The sequence below is a fragment of the Falco cherrug genome, chromosome 11 (assembly GCF_023634085.1).
Source record: "Falco cherrug isolate bFalChe1 chromosome 11, bFalChe1.pri, whole genome shotgun sequence".
In the NCBI taxonomy this organism is placed as follows: Eukaryota; Metazoa; Chordata; class Aves; order Falconiformes; family Falconidae; genus Falco; species Falco cherrug.
The window spans coordinates 6,042,226-6,061,210 of record NC_073707.1 but is presented as its reverse complement, the minus strand read 5'-3'; the positions used below and the strand labels follow the sequence as shown (position 1 = coordinate 6,061,210).

Here is an 18,985-nt window from a genome sequence, read left to right as displayed (position 1 = left end):
CTAGACGTAGTCGTATTTTGAAGGGTACGAGCGTCTTCCATCCTCGCTTCGAGCAGCTTCTTCATATCCTGCACCCTTCCTGGTCTTCATTTCAGGTTCGTACCCTGAACCAACCTTATACGGCCCCGTTCTGTAGGAGATATTCCGTCCCGACGCGTTGTAGGACACCGCTTTGTAACTGTAAGAGACATGAAAGATGGCATCAACCACTGGAGGATCTGTGACTACCTGGTGTTGCACCCTGTGTTCCTGCTTGCTGTTGGATTTTAGGCAACTTTGTACTGTGTCGTCACTTGGAGTCACTCAGTGAGCTCAGGGCCAGCTATCCATGGACAGGCTGCACGTGTTTTTCATGCTTTTTCATAAACATACTTTCTTTCCCATGAGTAAATCCTTGGTTGAGAGAAGGACCCACCTACAATAACTGGCTTCACAGGTGTACAAAGCCCTACCTGATGTAAAACATCGCTCAGCTGATGGAACATACTCCTGCTGATAATCTGCGATGCAATTTGCAATCAAAACTGCAATTAACAGGCCTAACTTAGCCAGCACTTTGCAAATTTTACATTTTAAGGCTGATCTCTCCTGCTCTCTCTATTTGTTTGCAAGTCACGTAATCACAGAAGGACAGCGGTCACTTTTGACCCACGATACAAGGCAAACGGGTGTAGCACCATCCTAACTTGCAACAGGGGTATTACGCATAGTCGTATCCTGCGGTGTGCTGGCTGTATGCTATCCCTACACCCACGGTTCCATGCAATATCTTCCCACGTCTACCACAGATAAGCTTACCGGGACTCTTCTGGAACCAGCCCTCTGCAAGCAAGACACATCATGATGCCTCCTACAAGGGCCAGGCCACCTGCCACCCAGCCAACGAAGAGGGCTGAGCCGAAGGTGTACCTACAAAACACAGGGACGGGGCTGGTTAGTGCTGTGACACTCTGCAGCTTCTGAAACGCACGGAACACTGCCATTCGCCCTCTGGCCCTGCAGAAGTTCCCATGAGCATCATCCCAACCCTGCAGGCTCATCCTCAGTGGGCTCTTTGTCTTCTTCTCAAGCTAAGTGAACAGAGACATCCCAGCCAAGTTGCTTAGACAAATCTCCAGTGCAGGTAAGAAGGAGACTCAATAAATCTTCCAAGTCCTGGGAGCTGACTAACATGCACCCAGAGTTTGCCTGTCCTTTGGCTGCAGCACACCCTTGCCCTGAGCAAGCTGCACCGTGGAGCACCTTGAGCCAATTGACCACCTACCTGTTCTGGACGTTCTGCATTCCCTGGTACATGTTGGCTGTGGACATCCAGAAGTTGGTGACCAGCATGTTGGCAAACACAGACACTCCAGTGATGGCACACAGGCCTGAGATCAGACAGAAGGACAGACTGAGACCCACATCGTACAGTCACCTTTAGCCCTGGGGAAGCACCTTACAGCTCTGGAAAGGTGGGTGAGACACTGTGTCCTTGCGTGGGCCTTCAGCAGAAGCGCGGAGCCACGATGTGTTACATGTTTCTGCTAGGTTTTCTACATGTTTACAGTCCAGCAGCAAGAATACAATGTCACACTACAAAATCCCAGATCACACCAGTAGGCATCTTTCTACTGATGTGTTTTCTCACAGAAAATGAGTTTGACAGATGAATCATTTTAGCTGCTGAAAATATCCACTAGGTCAGTCTTAAAGATTTGTTTTACAGTGAAAAACATGGACAAAAGATTCCCTATCAGATATTTTTTTTTTCTGAATAATAAATCATGCTCACTCTCTCATGGAAGCGGAGATACCTTTGGTTCACAGCCTGTTCATCCCAAGTAGTGATGCCTGCTTGACTCTGCGGGCAGCCTGGATGACCAGGCTCGAGAGGCAGGAACTTCTTCCGTTCCCCTGCACAGGTGGTCGCAGGGATGCCCAGCTGTGACAAGCCTGGCAGCAACGGCATTATCATTTGCTATTTCACTATTGCTCTCCCTGGCAGAGTGACTCATGCTAACAAAGGTCATCGCTGTACTGTACGCCACTGTGGAAGGATGTACAAAACACAGCTAAAGGTCACGTCAGTGTCTGTTGCCAAAAAATATAGACTTCAGCTTTTCTGGGCATCCCACACACATCCCATACACACACCAAGACCTCTGGCTCTTTCCTGAAACCCAATGATTCACAACACTGGGGAGGATCTGAGGAATCAGGGATGCTTCTGCCTCAGGTCCCCATACAGCTGTCACTGCTGTGCTACTTCAGCATCAGTTTTTGACGCTTCAGCCCTGAGAGCAGCCCTTATTTTAGGAAGAAACACAACCTCCAGCTCACAGAGGTGTGACCAAGGGCCAGGCAGACCGTGGCACATGGGTACCCCAACTCCTCAGCTAGGTGAGACTAGGGACCTTGGTTTGAAATGAGTGAATTCAGTCAAGGGAAGTCCTATCCCCAGAGTCAGTCCATCATCGTTTTAGACACCCTCTCTTCAGGAATGCATGAGTGGACTTTTCTAATATCCTCACTGGCCAAATTCTCAACCCATTGACTCAAATGGGTAAAATGATAGACTTTAAGTGCAAAATTCGAGCTGCGTTGCAGAAAGCGTTTTCCTTCTTCCAATATGTACATCTTTAAGTTCTGTTTTGAGTCTCATATCCCAATAAGAGTTAAGTGCTGTTCAACCGTAAGGATATTAAATAGGGACATTCTTCTTCCCTTCCTTAGGATATGGATTTGATTTGATTACCTATCTGCAAAAAACTGCGGGGAAACCTGTAATTGTTGTATTAATCATTTGCAGTTTCGAGGTAGCTGGGCAATACTAGGCATTCCTACAGCCTCCCTGATAACCCAACGCATTTAAAAATCACAAGCTAAGCTACCACAACTCTGAGAGTCTTCATAAAATTAATATGTATAAAGCCTGAGACTCTTCAAAAAAATATTACGTATAAATAAAAGATACAAAAGTACGTGACAACAGTATACATATTATAAATTAAGAGATACATTTTCTTTTTTATCTGTGGGCTGTTTTTTCAGCCTTCCATGTTCTTTCCCATACAAACCTCTGGTTTTCTTTTACTAAGCACAGGTAGAAACCACTTGACCCCTGGAGGCCAGGCTGGAATACAAATGCCAATAACTTCATGCAAGCATCAATGTTTTGGGTTGCTCCAGAGCATCTGCTACCTAGGTCCAGAAGTGCATGAAGACTTGCCTAGTCCTCGATCCCAGGCAACTGCAATGCCTTGCATGGGAAAGACACAACACCACCCACTTACCAGCAATAATAAACATGATGCCAGAGGTCAGAGTCATGTTGGCTTTTGCAGAATCCTCCATGTTGCCGATACGGATGCATTTCAGAGCAAAAATGCACACAAGGAGGCCAAGGATGCCCAGGACGATACCCACAATCATGAGGGCCCTCACAGCCTGGAACATTGCTGTAAAACAAATTGTCGGGAATCACCAAGTGACTGAGATAAGATTCTTTAGAGCAGAGCCTGGGAGGTTTTTAAAGATTGTTTCTGTCTAATATTAAAAGTATTAAAGAAGAAAACCTTGGAAAATTGGCACCTGATCTACTCTAGTGTTATCTGGGGCATCTCTGGAAATGTGGTTGGTTGCCTCAATATCCCAAAGAGTTTGATGGCTTAGACATAGTATTTTGTAAATGTTCATTGGCACCAATCATGATTTGCTCAGCTGAAATTCATGGAGAGGAGTTGGTGTACAGCTGGGATATGCATGAATTGTTTCATAACTGAATTGATTACAAAAGTGTGATTTTTTTTTTCTCCCCAAGCAGCAATGAAAGCAGACAGCTCCACCCAGCTACCCGTGATATTTCCAGCTAATGCATGACTCAAAATGGAGTTCTGTATGTTCCAGCTTTACAGTAAAACACATGGCACAGGAGAACAGGAAAATCACCCTGACAAACATTACACATACGCCAAGAGAAAGAGCTCCGGCAATGACCTCCCCCAGCATATCCTTTCCACGGTTATTTGTAATGCCAGTCCGGTACAAATCCGTCCACGTTCATTAATACACACACAAATACCCTAGCCCTGGATTTGTTTAGCAGCCAGCCATCAAGGTGGGCGTGCGTGCTGGGAGGCAGGCTGTGATGCCGGCGGGTCATGCCTGTGAGAGCTGAGCGCTGCTGTCGCTCAGGGAAAGGTAGCAGAAACCATCCAGACTCTTCTGGCCGGAGCAGAAAAGTAGGGAAAGGGAAACTTGCACATATTAAAATGGAGAAATGAAGGGGAAAGGCTGTGTGTTTGAATACCAAGGTGATTTTCTAATAAGGTGGCACGTATCTCATCTTGCTGGCAGTTCAGTGCTGGCCCCAGACACTTCTCCCCCGCCTGTGCATGTATCCCTGGCAGAGACAGGAAGGCGGCAGCACCGGCAGAGCACTGGGAAGGGGTGGTCAAAACTATTTCAAGGGCTTTTGTAATTTGGCTGGGGCACTTCACAGCCTCTTCTTGCCCTCCCATGAGATCTCGCAGCCCTGGGTTTGGCTTTGGTACTCCCATGCATGACTGCCCCTCTTCAGGAAAGATGCTGGGGGCTCACAACAGACCGAGAAGGGCAAGCAACATATCCTTACAGCCCCAGGGACTTCACTCAGCCTGCCTGTCACCCCTTTTGCTGGGCTGGCCAGCATGACCGTGGTGCCCAAGGGTCCCATATGGCCCAACTGGAGCAGGAGAGCAGGGGGCAGACCTTGCTGGCCTTGCATGGCTTGGGAAAAGGCTTTATAAACCCTCACCCTCCTGGGTGGGTGCTGGGGTATCCATATGGGTCCCTTTGTTCATGGGGCACCACAAAGTACAAGGAAACTGGTGGTCTGTTATCCCACAGGCTGGGAATACACCACCTTCTCCCATCTGGCAGTCCCGCTGGGGCTGCTGCTTTTATGACTCAATTTGCCCTTATCAGCTGATAACAAGTGCTAACGAGCCTGGGATTTTCAATCTCCCATTCATCAGCCCCCAGGTGCGAGCTCATTAGTTATTACTCGTCAGAGAACAAGAAGCTGGCGGATGCGCCTTATCAGCCCTCAGAGGTTGTTTGCGAAGCACCTGATGCAAAGCAGAAGCTGCAAAGAGAAAATCACAATACTCATTTGTCTTTACAGTCACTTAGGTTTCTTTGCAACTGTTTTTGCTTCAGGGCAAGCTGATACTCCAGGGCAGCATAAGACACTACTTGTCATGATGGAAGGTCCTTGTCCCCAAGACAGTCCTTCAATCCTGGGATGCTTCCTACAGACCTTATGGTTCCTATCTGGCATCACTGTGGTGGTCTCAACCCTTCAAGAATTGACCCTAAGCTAAGACCTCACAGAGATACTGTGGGTTCCCAGGAGAGATGTTCCCAGTGCCTTGGGTGCCCATGGAAGGACACACAGGCAGGCCAAGCCAAGCAGCTCCTGGGATGCTGCACTTTTGCTGGAATCTAAGCGTGGTGAATCTCCATGGAAAAGGAGAAATCTGCAGCTGTTGGAAAAGGGAGAGAGAGGAACACAGGAGGACGCAACTGAAAAAAATACAAAATAACCATCAGCAGCGATTTCTCTCCATGAGGTTGACTTATGCACCATCTCCACAATGGGACAGAAAGTAGAAGAAAGTGCTCCTAGGTCTGCCGTGGCATGAGGGCCTCTTCACTTGACTCACGGGACTGAAAGTGAGAGCTGTTTGGAAAGAGAGCGCTGGGGTTTCATGTGAATTTTGGCATCCATCAAAAGTCCTCTGAATAGAGCTGCTTTCCAAAGGTGAATGACCTCCCCTGGAAGGAAGGAGAGGGAGGGCTTAGACAAACAAAATAGGAGACTAAGAGGAAAAAAAAATATGTGTCAGGAGCGCAAGGTAGCAAACAGCCCTGTAATTAAAGCCGAGCACAGAAACTACCTGCTATTTTGCATACTTAACTTTGCATGAGGTAGGATAACTTTGCTTAGTAGCTGCACGCATATGGTTGCTCATTTTACATACAAAATACATACGATTTCCATACAAAAGGATGGTGTGCACAGTAAATAATAGAAAAGCAAGCTTATTCACCAAAATAAATGTCAGTGATCTGAAACCACAGTTTGCATCACTAAGATTTTTTTATGTAAGTGAAACTGAAGACTTGTCTTTTTCCTGCTTTGCTGTGAGTAGTGAGAGGTAAAAAAACTTGGTCCCCTAAACTAACGTCACCTGCATTTCTGTTACTAATACAAAATACAAAGGTGGAAATCTCACTTCATGACTAGTTATGATTAATGGAATATAGAAAGTTTAGGGGGAAAATGAGGTTTTTAACTTCAAGCAGGGGCATTCCTTCTTTATGTTTGAAGGTACTCATCAACAAAACGGACATATAAAGAGGACAAAACTGACAGAATATCTCTAAGACACAACAGAAAATGACTGCTTTGCATGTTTCCTTATTGCTATATTACCTAAAAATAACATAAAAAGCAAAATGTTGATTATGATATATTGGCATCAAAATGATGGTTACCATTGCCTCATTGCTCTTTTAAAACACAATCACCTACCCACAGCATTATAAGGATATGTATATATATTGATTAACATTTGTATATATAGTTTAATAAATATATTTTTTATTCTTCAAAACAGATGATCTCATAGGAGACTTGGCTCCACACATTAGTTTTGCTCTTCCAAATGAAAAGAAGTTGCCTAGCAATAGTGAAGTTGGGTACGCAGGAAAACATTTATTCCATTGCACCCCTCAGGACTGTCATGGGCTTTTCTCAAAAAGCAAACGCTACAGCCAAGACACTGATCTTCAGCAAAGCATCCTTCCTGCCTCATGGTAGGGAAGCAAGGTCGGCATCCTTAAGGATACAGGGCTGAGAGACCACATCACGCTCTCTTCTACACGGCTCAATAGATGCCAAAGGTCTACATACAGTAGTGCTTGCTTGTACCTATTCGCAATTGTGCACCGAGAGTGAAAAACACTCTCAGGGCCACACTTCTTGCTAGCTGGCAGGGCACAGGCATGACAGGTCCCAGGGAGGCATGGTGAGCCAGGCTGGCTGCTCCCCTCCCACGGGTCCAGCTAGCTTGGGAGCACCACGATACCCTCGCATGCGGTACGGTGGGAGCCACAGCTCTTTTTGTAAAGTAGGCAAGCAAACGAGAAAGTAATACCCCTCTGCAATCTGCCTCTGTAACCACTAGAACTCCCCAGGCAACATGAAGTGGCTGAGCGCACCTTTCCCTTCTCACCCTCCCTGCACATGCTGCTCACAGGCAGATCGCTTCAATTCCGGTTTTCTCTTTGGAAAAAAAAAATCATTTGTTTTTTGTAGAAACCATTATTCTGATAACAATGCAAAATTACATGCAGCTGTTTTCCTTGTGTTTCAATTCAAAGGGACATAATATCTGTGAGTATAAATATACTCACTCTCCTCCCGTCAGTGGAGCTGTGTTGATTTATGCCAGCAGCAAGGCTGAACCTGTGATGCTCATCCAGAGATCACCTACACACGATCCAAGTTGTAACCTCTATTGAATAAAGTTATTATTTGGTAACAAATATGCACATATTTTTATGCTCAGACACTGAGTAGCCTGGAAATTATATTCCTTACTAAGTGCTTTAAGGTATCTGCTCCTGCTTTTGGATGAAAACGGTGCAGAGCTACAGGAGAGCTCCTGGGTTAAACCTGATGCATCTTTTGCCCCTACCTGGCAGCCCAAGAATGGTGAAATATGGCCGGCATTCCGTAAAGCCAGAGCTCTGCCGCACACAGCTCCTCCACAGTCCCTGATATTGAAAGACGGCCGTGACCGGGTTGTCATACAAGTCCTGCGTGCTCCACATATCCATGGCAGTGGACACAATGCACCCCGCAACACCCAGTGACGAAACGATGAATGCCATCACCTGGCAGATGGTCGTGGACATGGTGTCTCCCCTGGAGAGAGGTAAGACAGCCCTGGTGAAGCTGCAGACCTAGTGGGAGCACCAAAGTCCTCTTGACTGAGCAACCAGAAACGCAGCAGGTCTTATCAGATGCCTTCCATTGAGCAGCGTGTTTGCTCACAGTGTTTTTGCAAGATAGTCCAGTTTCACTCTCACTGGGTCAGTTTGTGCTGGTAGGACTAGAGATATGAGCTTTTGTCCTTTAGAAGTGCTTGTCCTTCCCCAGGTAAGCAGCCACACTCCGTCAAGTGTTGGGCTACCCACTTGGAACATGCGCCGTCCCCCAACCGAAACCCTTTGCTGTCCACAGAGCTTGTCCTGCGTGCTTTGCATGGCACAAACACTGAGAGAGGCAGAGAGAAGGACCACGTTCTGGGGTGAACTCAGCACCTAGCCCAGGTCACCACCTCCCCGGCCCTCTGCTTATGCAAAATGGGAGTAGATCTGCCATCAGACCAAGACAGGGACATCTCTACACCCGGCCACCCACACAGACACCCACACAAGAGGCACGTTGACAGATGGGGGTGCCAGCGGGGAGCTCTGCAGGAGGATGCGGGGCAGCCAGCTCAACCCAGAGCACAAACAGGGACATGGCTGCTCTTTGCGGCCACTTTGCACATCATTGAGGTAGCCTCGAATGACCACCATGGCACAACCCAGGGCAGCGGGCCCCTAACTGATTCAGCAAAGCTCCTGCAACCCTGTTCTCCTCCCACCTGCATCCCCATCATGTGTCCCACTGAAACCCATGTGAGGAGAAGGAGACAGAGGGCACAGGGACCATTTGCGAAGTGCCTTTTTACAGGTGTTTGTATGTATTGGCTAGGGGGATGGTCCTGGAAAAAGGGGCAGGGCATATAAAAATTAGGAAATTAATTATCTCTTTGCACAGTGGAGAAGTGCTAGGCTCAGGGGAGCAATATAAACTCTCCATGCCACTCTGCCGATGGAGCACTGTGAGTTACAAGGACCTTCCAGACTTCACACTCATCCATCCTCATCTAATACCCAGCTCTGACTGATTTACTTCAGCCCTGACCTAGAAAAAAATTCCTGCTTTAACCAGCCCTGATAGTGCTCCGTGCCACAGGCACCGTCAGTACCGTTGCCTGGTGGTGAACCCTTGCGAAAGCCACCGGGAGGGGAGGAGAGGCTCATTTCTCCGGGTGGAGGGTTACAATGGGGTACAGCACATCGGCTGTTGCTCCTGCCTTCTGGGAAACAACCACCTGAGACACCCCTTCTGCTTTTGTGGCTGAACAGCAAGCCGGTGGGCAGCACACAGAGATGCTTTGGCTCTGGACTCTGCTGTAGCAGCCAGAGCACAATTCACATGTCTAGTGGCCACAAATCACAGCCACCAAAGCCGGCCTGGGCTGAGCGCAAGGTGTCTTTGCTTCCAGCGGTTTTGTTCGAATGTAATCATTTTCACTGACTTTGGCAAGTTTATATCAGAGAAAGGGCTAGCCCTGACATAGCTAAAGGTCAGAAGTTGCAAACAAAAATAATAGCATGGACAAAAAACATAGAAGAGAACCCTCAGGAACCAGAGGTGGTAAGAGCTGCTCATCCTCAGTGAGGGAGAAGGCAATGTGACTAACGTTCCTCATCTTGGATAACACTTTTTGAAAAATCAGGGCTTGAGAGGACCTAGAAGCCAGGAAGACAAGAAGTGCTAAAACAAGTAATGTGGCCAGCTCTCCATCCCATCCTTCACTGCCCCACAGCCAGAATAGTGTCCCAATCCAGAAAAGCCAGTTGCACCCAAGCCCTGATGCTCCTCCGCAGCTCTCCAGGTCTCCTCTCGTTCTTCATGCCCCAGGACTTAGTGCCTTCTTGCCATCTAGTGGTAAGAGACCACATCATGTTTTCCAGGCTAGACCACTTCAAACCATGTTCCAGGGACAGATAAACCTGGGACGTAACCGCTGTTCCCAAGGGTGGTGTCACCCTGCAACCATTAGCATGCAACAGCTTGCAGGGCTAACAGAAAAATGGATGCGTGGTCACAGCTAAAAATAACCCCTAGGGAGGAAAAAGAAAAGGAGTGGGGAGAATACAAAGGGCAAACACATTTTTTCCCCCAGATTTTTTTTCCCTGAAACCTCTACCACTTTTTAAATTACTGGTTCTTGTGCTGAACTGGATGTCCTGGGTGGTTGCGTGAATACCCGTGGGGTGGCTGTCCCACGCACCATGCCCGCCTGTTTGCTTTGCCGGGAGGGGAACCACCACTCCTTCCTCTAATCCGCTCTGCTGGTTTTGGCTGCGTGCAGCGGGAGCAGCTCTTCAAGCCAGTAGGGACCTTTTCTTCTACCCCTCCACCCTTTCACACCCACAAGCCCCATTGCTCCCCCAACACACCTACTGGAAAGAGGCCATCCCCCGGATTGCCCCACATTGCGCCCTGAGCTGGAGTCTGCCCCCCAGGCAGTGCTGCCTCGCTAACCTTTCCTTGGGGATATAGTTTCCTCCTACTGAAGGGGGATGCCACTTAACATCCCACTCGCTCAGGGGCTTCAAAACCCCAAAGCAATGATGGGGCAATCAAAAAATATCATCGACAGTGTCCAGGTACGCAAGAAAGCCTGGGTGAACCAGCCTGTGATTCTGAGGGCCAGGTTGAATCATGTCTCTGAAGAGGATAAACCAGCACAGGGTTGCATATTCCCCCCTGAAATCTCATGCATGCTCCCCCAAAAATGGAGCTGAGAAAGCAACTTCAGTAACAAGGGTGATGCTGCAGTCCTTAGCTAAGAGGCAAACAAACACCCAACCATGCTCAGGACTCCAGATGTTGCCGTCTTTGAAGGATTTTTGTCTTGGATTTTGTTTTTTTGTGTGTTTTGGTTTGGTGGGGTTTGCATGTTCTTTTTTTTTTTTTTTCTTTGGGGGGTGGGAGGAGGGGGAGGGAGGTGGGTCTATTTGCTCATCCCTAAGAACATCACCTAAGGTGCTATGCAGCCACCCCCGCATTAGCTGCTTGCCATTTCTCATGCTGTGATCAGCATCACACTTGTCAACACTGGGAACTCAAAGTTCCCACAAATACCTTCCTCAGTTGTTGGTTGACGCAAAGTTCTGGAGAAAAAAAGGCAAACTTGTTTCCTTCCCAACCTTTCCCCAAGCCCATTTTCTCTGCCCTTCTGAAATATTTTTATTTTACACTTATTTTTAATGGTTGTTTCTGAGCCACTCATGATAGGCAAAAACATGTTTCCCTTTACAAAAAACTCATCACCCCGTTTTCCCAGCACCCAGCCCAATAACAGAAGATCACCTGAGAGTTTTATCTGAACTGTTGGCACAGAGCACAACCTGAAAAGTTCTTGGATGATAGGATAGCTGTAGAGCATGTCTAAGCATCTTCACCACAGCTGGATGCTCACCTCCAGCCACTGCTGGGAGATGTCTACAGCCAGCAGTGGTTGAAGGATGGGCATCTGTCTCCAAGCACATGCCTGTTGCTCAGTCTCCAGCGAGGCGGATGAGTGCTTGGGCAGAGGGCTTGCCCTGCCACATGGCAGTGTTGAACAGTATCTAGGGGAGAGGCATGGTAGGGAGACAGCTCTTGTGAAGGCCAAGCTTCCTCACCGAGGAGCAGGGAACAGGGCTCCCACTCTGAGTATCGGGACAGCCTCAGCAGTTTACCCAAACTGGGAAAAGGAAGGGAACTTTGTGACCACTCCCCTCTGCAACCTTTATTTCAGCTCATACTTGCTTTATCTACCCAGGCGTTGACTCTATATTATCTCAAAACTGTTCACTGGGCCCATTGCAACTCCTGAATGTTATCACCGCCTCTCCCATAAAAATCACCTACAGCTCATGTTTACTTTAAAATTTGCAAATATTGCTCACACCCTGCCATTCAATTCCAGCTTGTTCAGACCGAAACAAAGCAAACCCACTCTTCTCTTTCTGTCCCTCCAGTGCTGTGGTGACCACGGCCTCCAGGAGTGTGTGGTCCACCAGTATGTAGCATGAGAAGGGCTGACCAGCCTTTCTGAAGCTCAATGGGGAAAGGGGGTCATGGAAGACCCCCATCCCCACTCAGACCCACTCCACCCCATTGGTCTTCAGGTGGTCCAGAGGGGCTTTGAGGTCCCCCAATAGAGCTGGGGTGCATGAAGCTGCATCCTCCCCTACATGCCTGTGAGCTGTAGCCCAGCCCCGCATCTCCACAGCCTCTTGCTTTGCCTTGCTCCTCTTCTGGCCCTCAGCCTAGATCCTTTAAGATTATTTTTCATGTCTCTCATCCTTTTTGGTATAAAAGCACAAGACAGCAGCAAGAATGTGGTGCATGCACCTGGCTTCCCGACATCCCCTGCTTGGGATGCCACCTCTCCCCACCCTGGCTGTCACTGGGGATTGGGGTACCCAAGACCTCTCTCTAAGGGTCTCGCATTAGGTCTTTCCCCATCCCCACACCTCCCTTCAGCTCCTGCTGTGGGTGCAAACCCACAGCAGCCTCGTGCACACCCTTGGTAAGTTGTATCAAGTCTCCACCCCACCTGGGCCACCTAAACCTTTCTGTCCAAGAAACTTGGTCTCAAAAGACTTCAAGCGGGCTACGGCAGTTGCCTGCAGACATTTCAAAATTTGGAGCTGAACCGACTGGGTTAAAGGATTTTAAGTAGCAAGCAGAGCCTGGAGGAGACTTTGCCATGGCCATCACCGGTGGACGTTCATGACATAGAAATCAGCAGTTCCCATTGTTACAAACTTGAGGCATGAAACAGTTCCAGGGAGCAGAGATGCCATTTTCTTGGCCAGCGTGCTGCACTGTCTCCAACATCCCCAGAGCAAGGGTTTTACTACAGTTATGCCACAAAAATGCATGGTGGTTATATGAAACCAAAGAAAACCTGGTCAGAACATCGATATAGAAGAAAAAAGTCCAGAGATGCCAACATTAAAACTTCCCAGACATGAAATCTGCTTGGGGAATATCTATGCGTCTCTGCTACTCTGCACCAGCAAAGCTGGAATCAGTTGTTTCATGCAAAAATCTGGGCAGTCACGATGACATATCCATGAGCTATTTTTACTCTAAACCCTCTAGCAACACACACCCTTTTGCTAGTCAGAGAAGTTTAAGAGGGTGCTCTCAGACTTTCAGTTTGCTGTTGGAAAAGCAAAAATATTCTTGTATTTCAAGCCACCAGCCTTTTGTTCCACAGCAGAGAGATGTCTCAGCCTTTCTGAAAGGGTCAAAAGGGATTTTGACTGGAGAACAAAATGTCCTTTTGAAAAATGCTGAAGAGGTCTGGAAAACAGAGACCAAGACAGACAACAGGAAAATTACTGGCCACGTTATCGTAGCTTAGCATACTTGTAAGCAACTGAAAAATGCTCCTTTTAACAGAAAGTGCCTTGTGACTTCGACACTACGTGAAACTACCAGCCTTGCCAGAGCTCAGCTATTGCTACTTGTCTATTATTTGTGTTTTCAAATTCAGATCGTGTCCTCCAGACAATCACAGTAAGGTCTGCCGACACACCAAAGCAAGCAGCAAAAAATAATAAGAGAAAGCAAAATCAGAACAAACAGGCTTAGTTCTCCAGTGACATATTTCACTGGAGACTGTTTATAGCTGAGCAGCGAGGGTGAGAGCCATAAACTACCTGTGTTATTTCTCATTTTCATCTATTATCTCGATTTTTCCTCAATCTATTTGAAATTAAAATTCCCAACTAAATTGAAGATAGATGATGGGCAAGACAAGTTTAATCTTTGCTATGGGAGCGAGGGACTGAGAAAAAAAATCCTCAGAACCCAAAACTTCATTGATGTACTCAGGTCACCTCGCTGCTTTGCTAGAGTCCTATTATTTTTATTCACTCCGGCACTATTGTTCCCAGTATAAATTGCCATTGTCAGAATAATAAATAGGGGTTTATAATGGAAATACTGACAAACCATTAACTATGGTGTGGTTAGCAAGGGAGGCAGGGGGTAAGGAGATCAAGGTACAGCACGGTTAAACACTGGGATGATCCACTTAAATAATATCTTAGCAAATTAATAATTTGATTTTTAGCATCATTCCCCCCCCTCCACGCCCCCCTGGGTGGCATACAGTTGCATTTTGTTGGTGGTGGGTGGGAAGAAATGCCTGTAGGAGCAGATGGATTCAGGAGACTGAGCCAATCCATAACGCACAGCAGTGGGGCGCTTGTTTTCGCACCAGCTTCTCCAGAGACTGGAAGTGTCAGACCATATATAACAGGAGGGGAAAGCGGGACCAGGCAGGGAAAGCAAAGGGGTGACTTCAGGAGAGCAAGCCCTGTTCATTAAAAAGAAAGGAAGAAAAAAATATTCCACCTCACTTCGTAGGGTAGTGCTGATAGCACTGATCACAAAAAGCATCTCAACGGGGCAAAACCACATAAATATTCATATACCTACACACCAGCGGGGAAGGCACCCTCCGACACCACAGGGAACGAGGACAGCAACTTTGGGGGGTTCAGGGTGCCACTCCCCTTTTATTTTAAATGTTGTGCTTTCTTTTTTGGGCTTTTTAAAATCCCTTTTTGTAGGCAACTGCAACAAGCCCAGCAAACACACACGGTAATTGCACTCTCAGATGACGGGTTCATTAGAACCCCCGACATGCAGGACAGAGAGCTCATTTCTCTCTGCGGCTGGGAGGGAGCCACTGCGCTCGCTGGAGGGAGCGACAGACCCACCTCCCACAGCCCATCTGCTAAATGAGGAAATCCATCCCCCCGACACTGCTGTGTATTTCCACTTTAGGAAATTAATACCCACCCTACCGACACCGGCCTGGAGGCCTGGGAATTGCAAAAATTTTGCTGTAATGATGAGGTTAGCAATGGAGGTATTTTGAAAGAAAGAAAACCCCCAAGTCTCAAGTATTGTGGTTTCTTCAAAGTTTAAAGTAGTTCCCAGAGCTGAACACTTTAAAAGTTTAATCGCTTCTTCTGTAATGTTAAGTTTTTAGAGCTGAAGAACTGAGCAAGTCCTGCAGCATGTTATGGGTGTATGTGTGCAGGGGGAGGATTTGCTTTTTACACTTTTATTTGTTCCTCAGATGGCAATTTTAATTTCTTTATCTACAAGCAATTAGACTGCCAGAGTCAAATTTTACCAGCCTGTCCTGCCCTTTGCTGCATGCATTTTTTTTGGTGAAACCAAAATTTCACTTCGGTGAAACTGCTCGGTTTTGCTGACAGTGCTAGCAGTGTGCGAATATGAGCCCCGCACAAACATCCTTCTTTGGATGTCAACTTTCATCTGCTCTTGCCTGCCACAGGGCACAGCATTCACCAGGGGCTACGCAACTGGATGCCCAGGCAGGATCAGGTCCCTGTCCTTCTAGCAAAATGGGTGTCTGCACCCCAGAGTCTGTGTGAACAAACAGGGGCCTTCAAAGCCACGGCTCCAGCAAGAGGAAGATGCTCACAGGCACCCCTGGCCCCTGCACAGGGATGCCGCAGCACAGCTAACGCCGGACACTAGCTGGGAACAAGGATACAGAGATGAACAATGGGGAAATACAGCTCAGGGGATGAAACACCTCTCCTACTGGTGTCTGAGGCCACAGCTGCATTGGGTTATACTGGTTTGATTTGCGCAGTGATAGACTACTTGTGAAAGAAGCAATTTTTCTGCACAATGCGTATTTCTGTGCATTTTGGAAATGTCATTTTGCAGAAGTTCTGCAATGATTTGCTGATATAATTGGCTTCCTCCCTCCATTCTTGCTGTGTCAAAGCACAGAGGCTAGATGGATATAGTAGCCAAAGTGCCTTTTTTCTCACTGTATTAAGGCAAGAAGAAAACCCAGATAATCCTGTTGTAGCCTAATTGTTTGCACCCCTAGATACTCTGGGCACAACTAGGACAGGAATGACATCCGTGGAAGAAAAAGCTGGAACCAAAGGAGAATTAGGGAGAAATCCAGCCTGCTGGTGTTAGCATGTACAGAAATACAGTGAGCTGAACTGTGACATATCCTCTTAGAAAAGGATCTTGAGCGATGCCAAGAATATTAGTGGTTTCTGGTGGGAAGCCACACACAGCCATGCAGCTGGGGTAGGAGTGTACACCCAAGCCACAGGGGACAGATCACCCCACGGAGCAGCCACTGCCCCAGGCATATCACCTGGACACCTCAGGAACTTGATGCATAGTCAGCTGTAATGAGTTTTGCTGAACCTCAGCTTGGCCATGGAAGTGGGTGCGGGTTGAGATACCTCCAAGGGACCTGTCATCCAAATGGAGTGAGCACATGAAGTCCCTTTTGGGTAAAATCTGGGTTCCCTGCTCTGCACCAAAAGTCACCCATCACCACTGTTCATGCACGGCTTCTGGCACGCACCCGTGGTCCTGCCCTCCCATCTCTTTACCCTCACGGCCAGCAAGTCCTACCTGGCAGCCCCAGGATGGTGAAGTAACCACGGCATTCGGTGAAGCCAGAGCTTTCCCGGACACATGTGCGCCAGAGGCCTTGGTAGTTGAACACCGCCGTCACCGGGTTGTTGTACAGGTCTTGGGTGCTCCACTGGTCCATGCATGTTGATGCAATGATGCCTCCTATTCCTAAAGCAGACACCACGAAGCCCATGGACTGGCATATTGTCACAGACATGGTGCCAAGCGCTCAGTAGGTAGGTCCTCAGCGTGCACAAGCCTCCACAGGCTGGATCTGGGGCAGGCAGCCAGGGCAGAAGGGACTTTTAGCTAGAGGCACAGCCTACGTCACGGATGGGAGTCAGGAGAGGTCTGGTCTGCACCATACAAACCTACGCTTTCCCTTTATCCGTTTCGGTGAGATAATTTTCCTCTCTCAGTACCAAGAGCCATTTGTTACGCGCGGTGTGAACACCTCACTCTCTGTTTACCTTCTCCCTCCAGGCAGAGGTGCAGCCGGCACGGGGCAGACAGGGACAAGTGGGTCTGTCTGACAGTGTGCTCCAGGAGACCAAGCACAGAGATGCTTAAATTAGATGAAACAGACAAGAATTATGGAGAGCCTAATCCTTTCCTGGCAGGGATGATACTTTTGAGCAAAGTGGAGAGACTTTTATTAACATGATGTGTGCTCAACCAAAATATTTAAGCAAAGGGTAGTGTAGAAAGAGAACAGCCTAGAGCATAAGACAGCTCACTGAGGTTAGAATGGACCTTGCTGCTTGGTGAGGTCAGGCTGGGAGCCCATGGGAAAGGCGGCATTGCTGGGGAGTGAATGGTGTGGACCTGCAGTTTGCTCTGGGAGGACCAAGTCTGGCAGGTGGACCAAGGAAAAGAGTAAATAGGAGCAAAGGTATATCCTTGTTCGCTGTTGATTTATCCCCCTCATCCAAATATGACTTTAGGCTTGTTCGGATGGACAAAGTATGAGGGCAAGGCAGACATGTTGCTATGTATGACTGTAAGACAAGACCACCTAAGAGACCTGGCCTTATCGCAGAAGATCACTTTGTGGGTAATGTCTTTTTTGCCCTTTCTGCTACATCCCTCACCCCTTCCTTCGTAGCCCTGTTTACAGTTGGAGAGTAAAGGATGATGTTGCTGCAGAGCTGCTCTCCATGGGAAGGAGGAGATGATGAGCCCTGTTTCAGCAGCAGCAGACTCACACATGGCATAAGAAGGGTCAAGGAAGGGACCTTCAGAAGAAGTGGAGCCAGGGGGTGACACTTAGGTGGGGAAATGGAAGGTCATGAGGGAGCATGAAGAAGTGGACCACTGTCATCTGGCTACATTCGGCCTTGCTCAAGGACCATTGGGTCTCTCCCAGATGCTTGGTCTGGTGTGTGGACAGATTTCCCTGTAAAGCTGCTCCTGAAGAAGAGCCAACCTGTGAGAACATAGTGGTTGGCTCCGAGAGATTATTTGGCTTCTGCACCTTTCTCAGAGAACTGAGCAAGCTGGAAGGGACTTTTGAAAGTCATCCAAGTCCATTCCCACACCCAAAGCAGAGCAACTCTACTTCTCAAACCTCTGACCCGCCATCAGGAGCATCTGTGAGAGAGATGTCACTCTCACTCAAGAAAATTTATCCCAGAGTCTCAAAAAATAATTCTGAACATTTTATGCTTAATACTGAAGTTTGTTACACGTCATTTGTGAAAAGTAGTGCCCGAAAGTAAACACCAAACAGGGAAAAGAGAACTCCATCTGTTTCACCAGCAGTCCTCTGGTTTAAACATAATGTTACCCCATTTTCCTTGTTTCCCTCAAAATAATAGTACTGGTAATTTGTGCACACTGTCATGATTCATTCTTTCTCCCAGATCCTTTTTTTGGACCTAGTGATACCCAGTGACACACCTCACCTGCTGCATGTTGTGGTTGTAATTACTTTGGTATCAGTCAACATAGCTTAATCACAGAAAGCCTCCCTGGTATCACATAACTAAATACAGAGCCTGAGACCAGAGCACAAATACACTCCCTGCATTTGTCACAACTGGGATCACCTGGTGACGGGAAAGACTCATGACAGCCAGGGATTGTTTTCAATCAATGAACTAAAAAGATAAATTTGCCTCACATTCAATCAACCTGGGAGGCCTGAAAAATGCATCTCCACTTGGTCCACCTCGATCCCGGGGTGGGAAGTGCTGTATACGTGCAAAGGGACAGATCTCAGCCAAATCATCATTCCACTTATTCCAATGACTGTGCCAACTTACAGCAGCCAGAAGAGGAGGGTCCTGGGGTGTGAGTAGTAGTATTCGCAAACAGAAATTTCACAGCTGTAACCAAAAGGACAGTTTTATTGACTGACGGCATTTCAGTGAAAATAATCTAGGACTGAACCACCTAAACTTACCAACTTGACGTTGAGAGTACCACTTGTTTCCCTTGTTCAAAATTCACCAGCACCTTTAACAACCATTTCTCATGTTGAAGTGCCATCCGCAACTCTCACCCAGGTCACCTGGGAGGATCAACCACCATCCTGGGCTCTTGCCTTTGCTGTTTCCCCTCCTCTGCCCACCTTTCACAGCGCCTCTTATCTGAGCAATTCCTCCTTGATTT

General features: G+C 47.6%; 1 protein-coding gene across 2 annotated transcripts; it reads right to left on the bottom strand.

Moving 5' to 3' along the window:
• CLDN18 (claudin 18) lies at positions 1 to 16,589 on the bottom strand. Of its 2 annotated transcripts, none has more exons than XM_005441712.2 (5): positions 16,370 to 16,589; positions 3,276 to 3,440; positions 1,265 to 1,370; positions 799 to 909; positions 1 to 178 (listed from the first exon to the last, which is right to left on the bottom strand). In XM_005441712.2, exons 1-5 carry the CDS (start codon positions 16,587 to 16,589, stop codon positions 1 to 3), a joined length of 780 nt encoding a protein of 259 aa, XP_005441769.1. The 2 variants fall into 2 exon arrangements, with proteins under 2 accessions (XP_005441769.1, XP_005441768.1); XM_005441711.1 differs by lacking the exon at positions 16,370 to 16,589 and adding an exon at positions 7,728 to 7,947.
• Between the last annotated feature and the right edge of the window lie 2,396 nt (positions 16,590 to 18,985).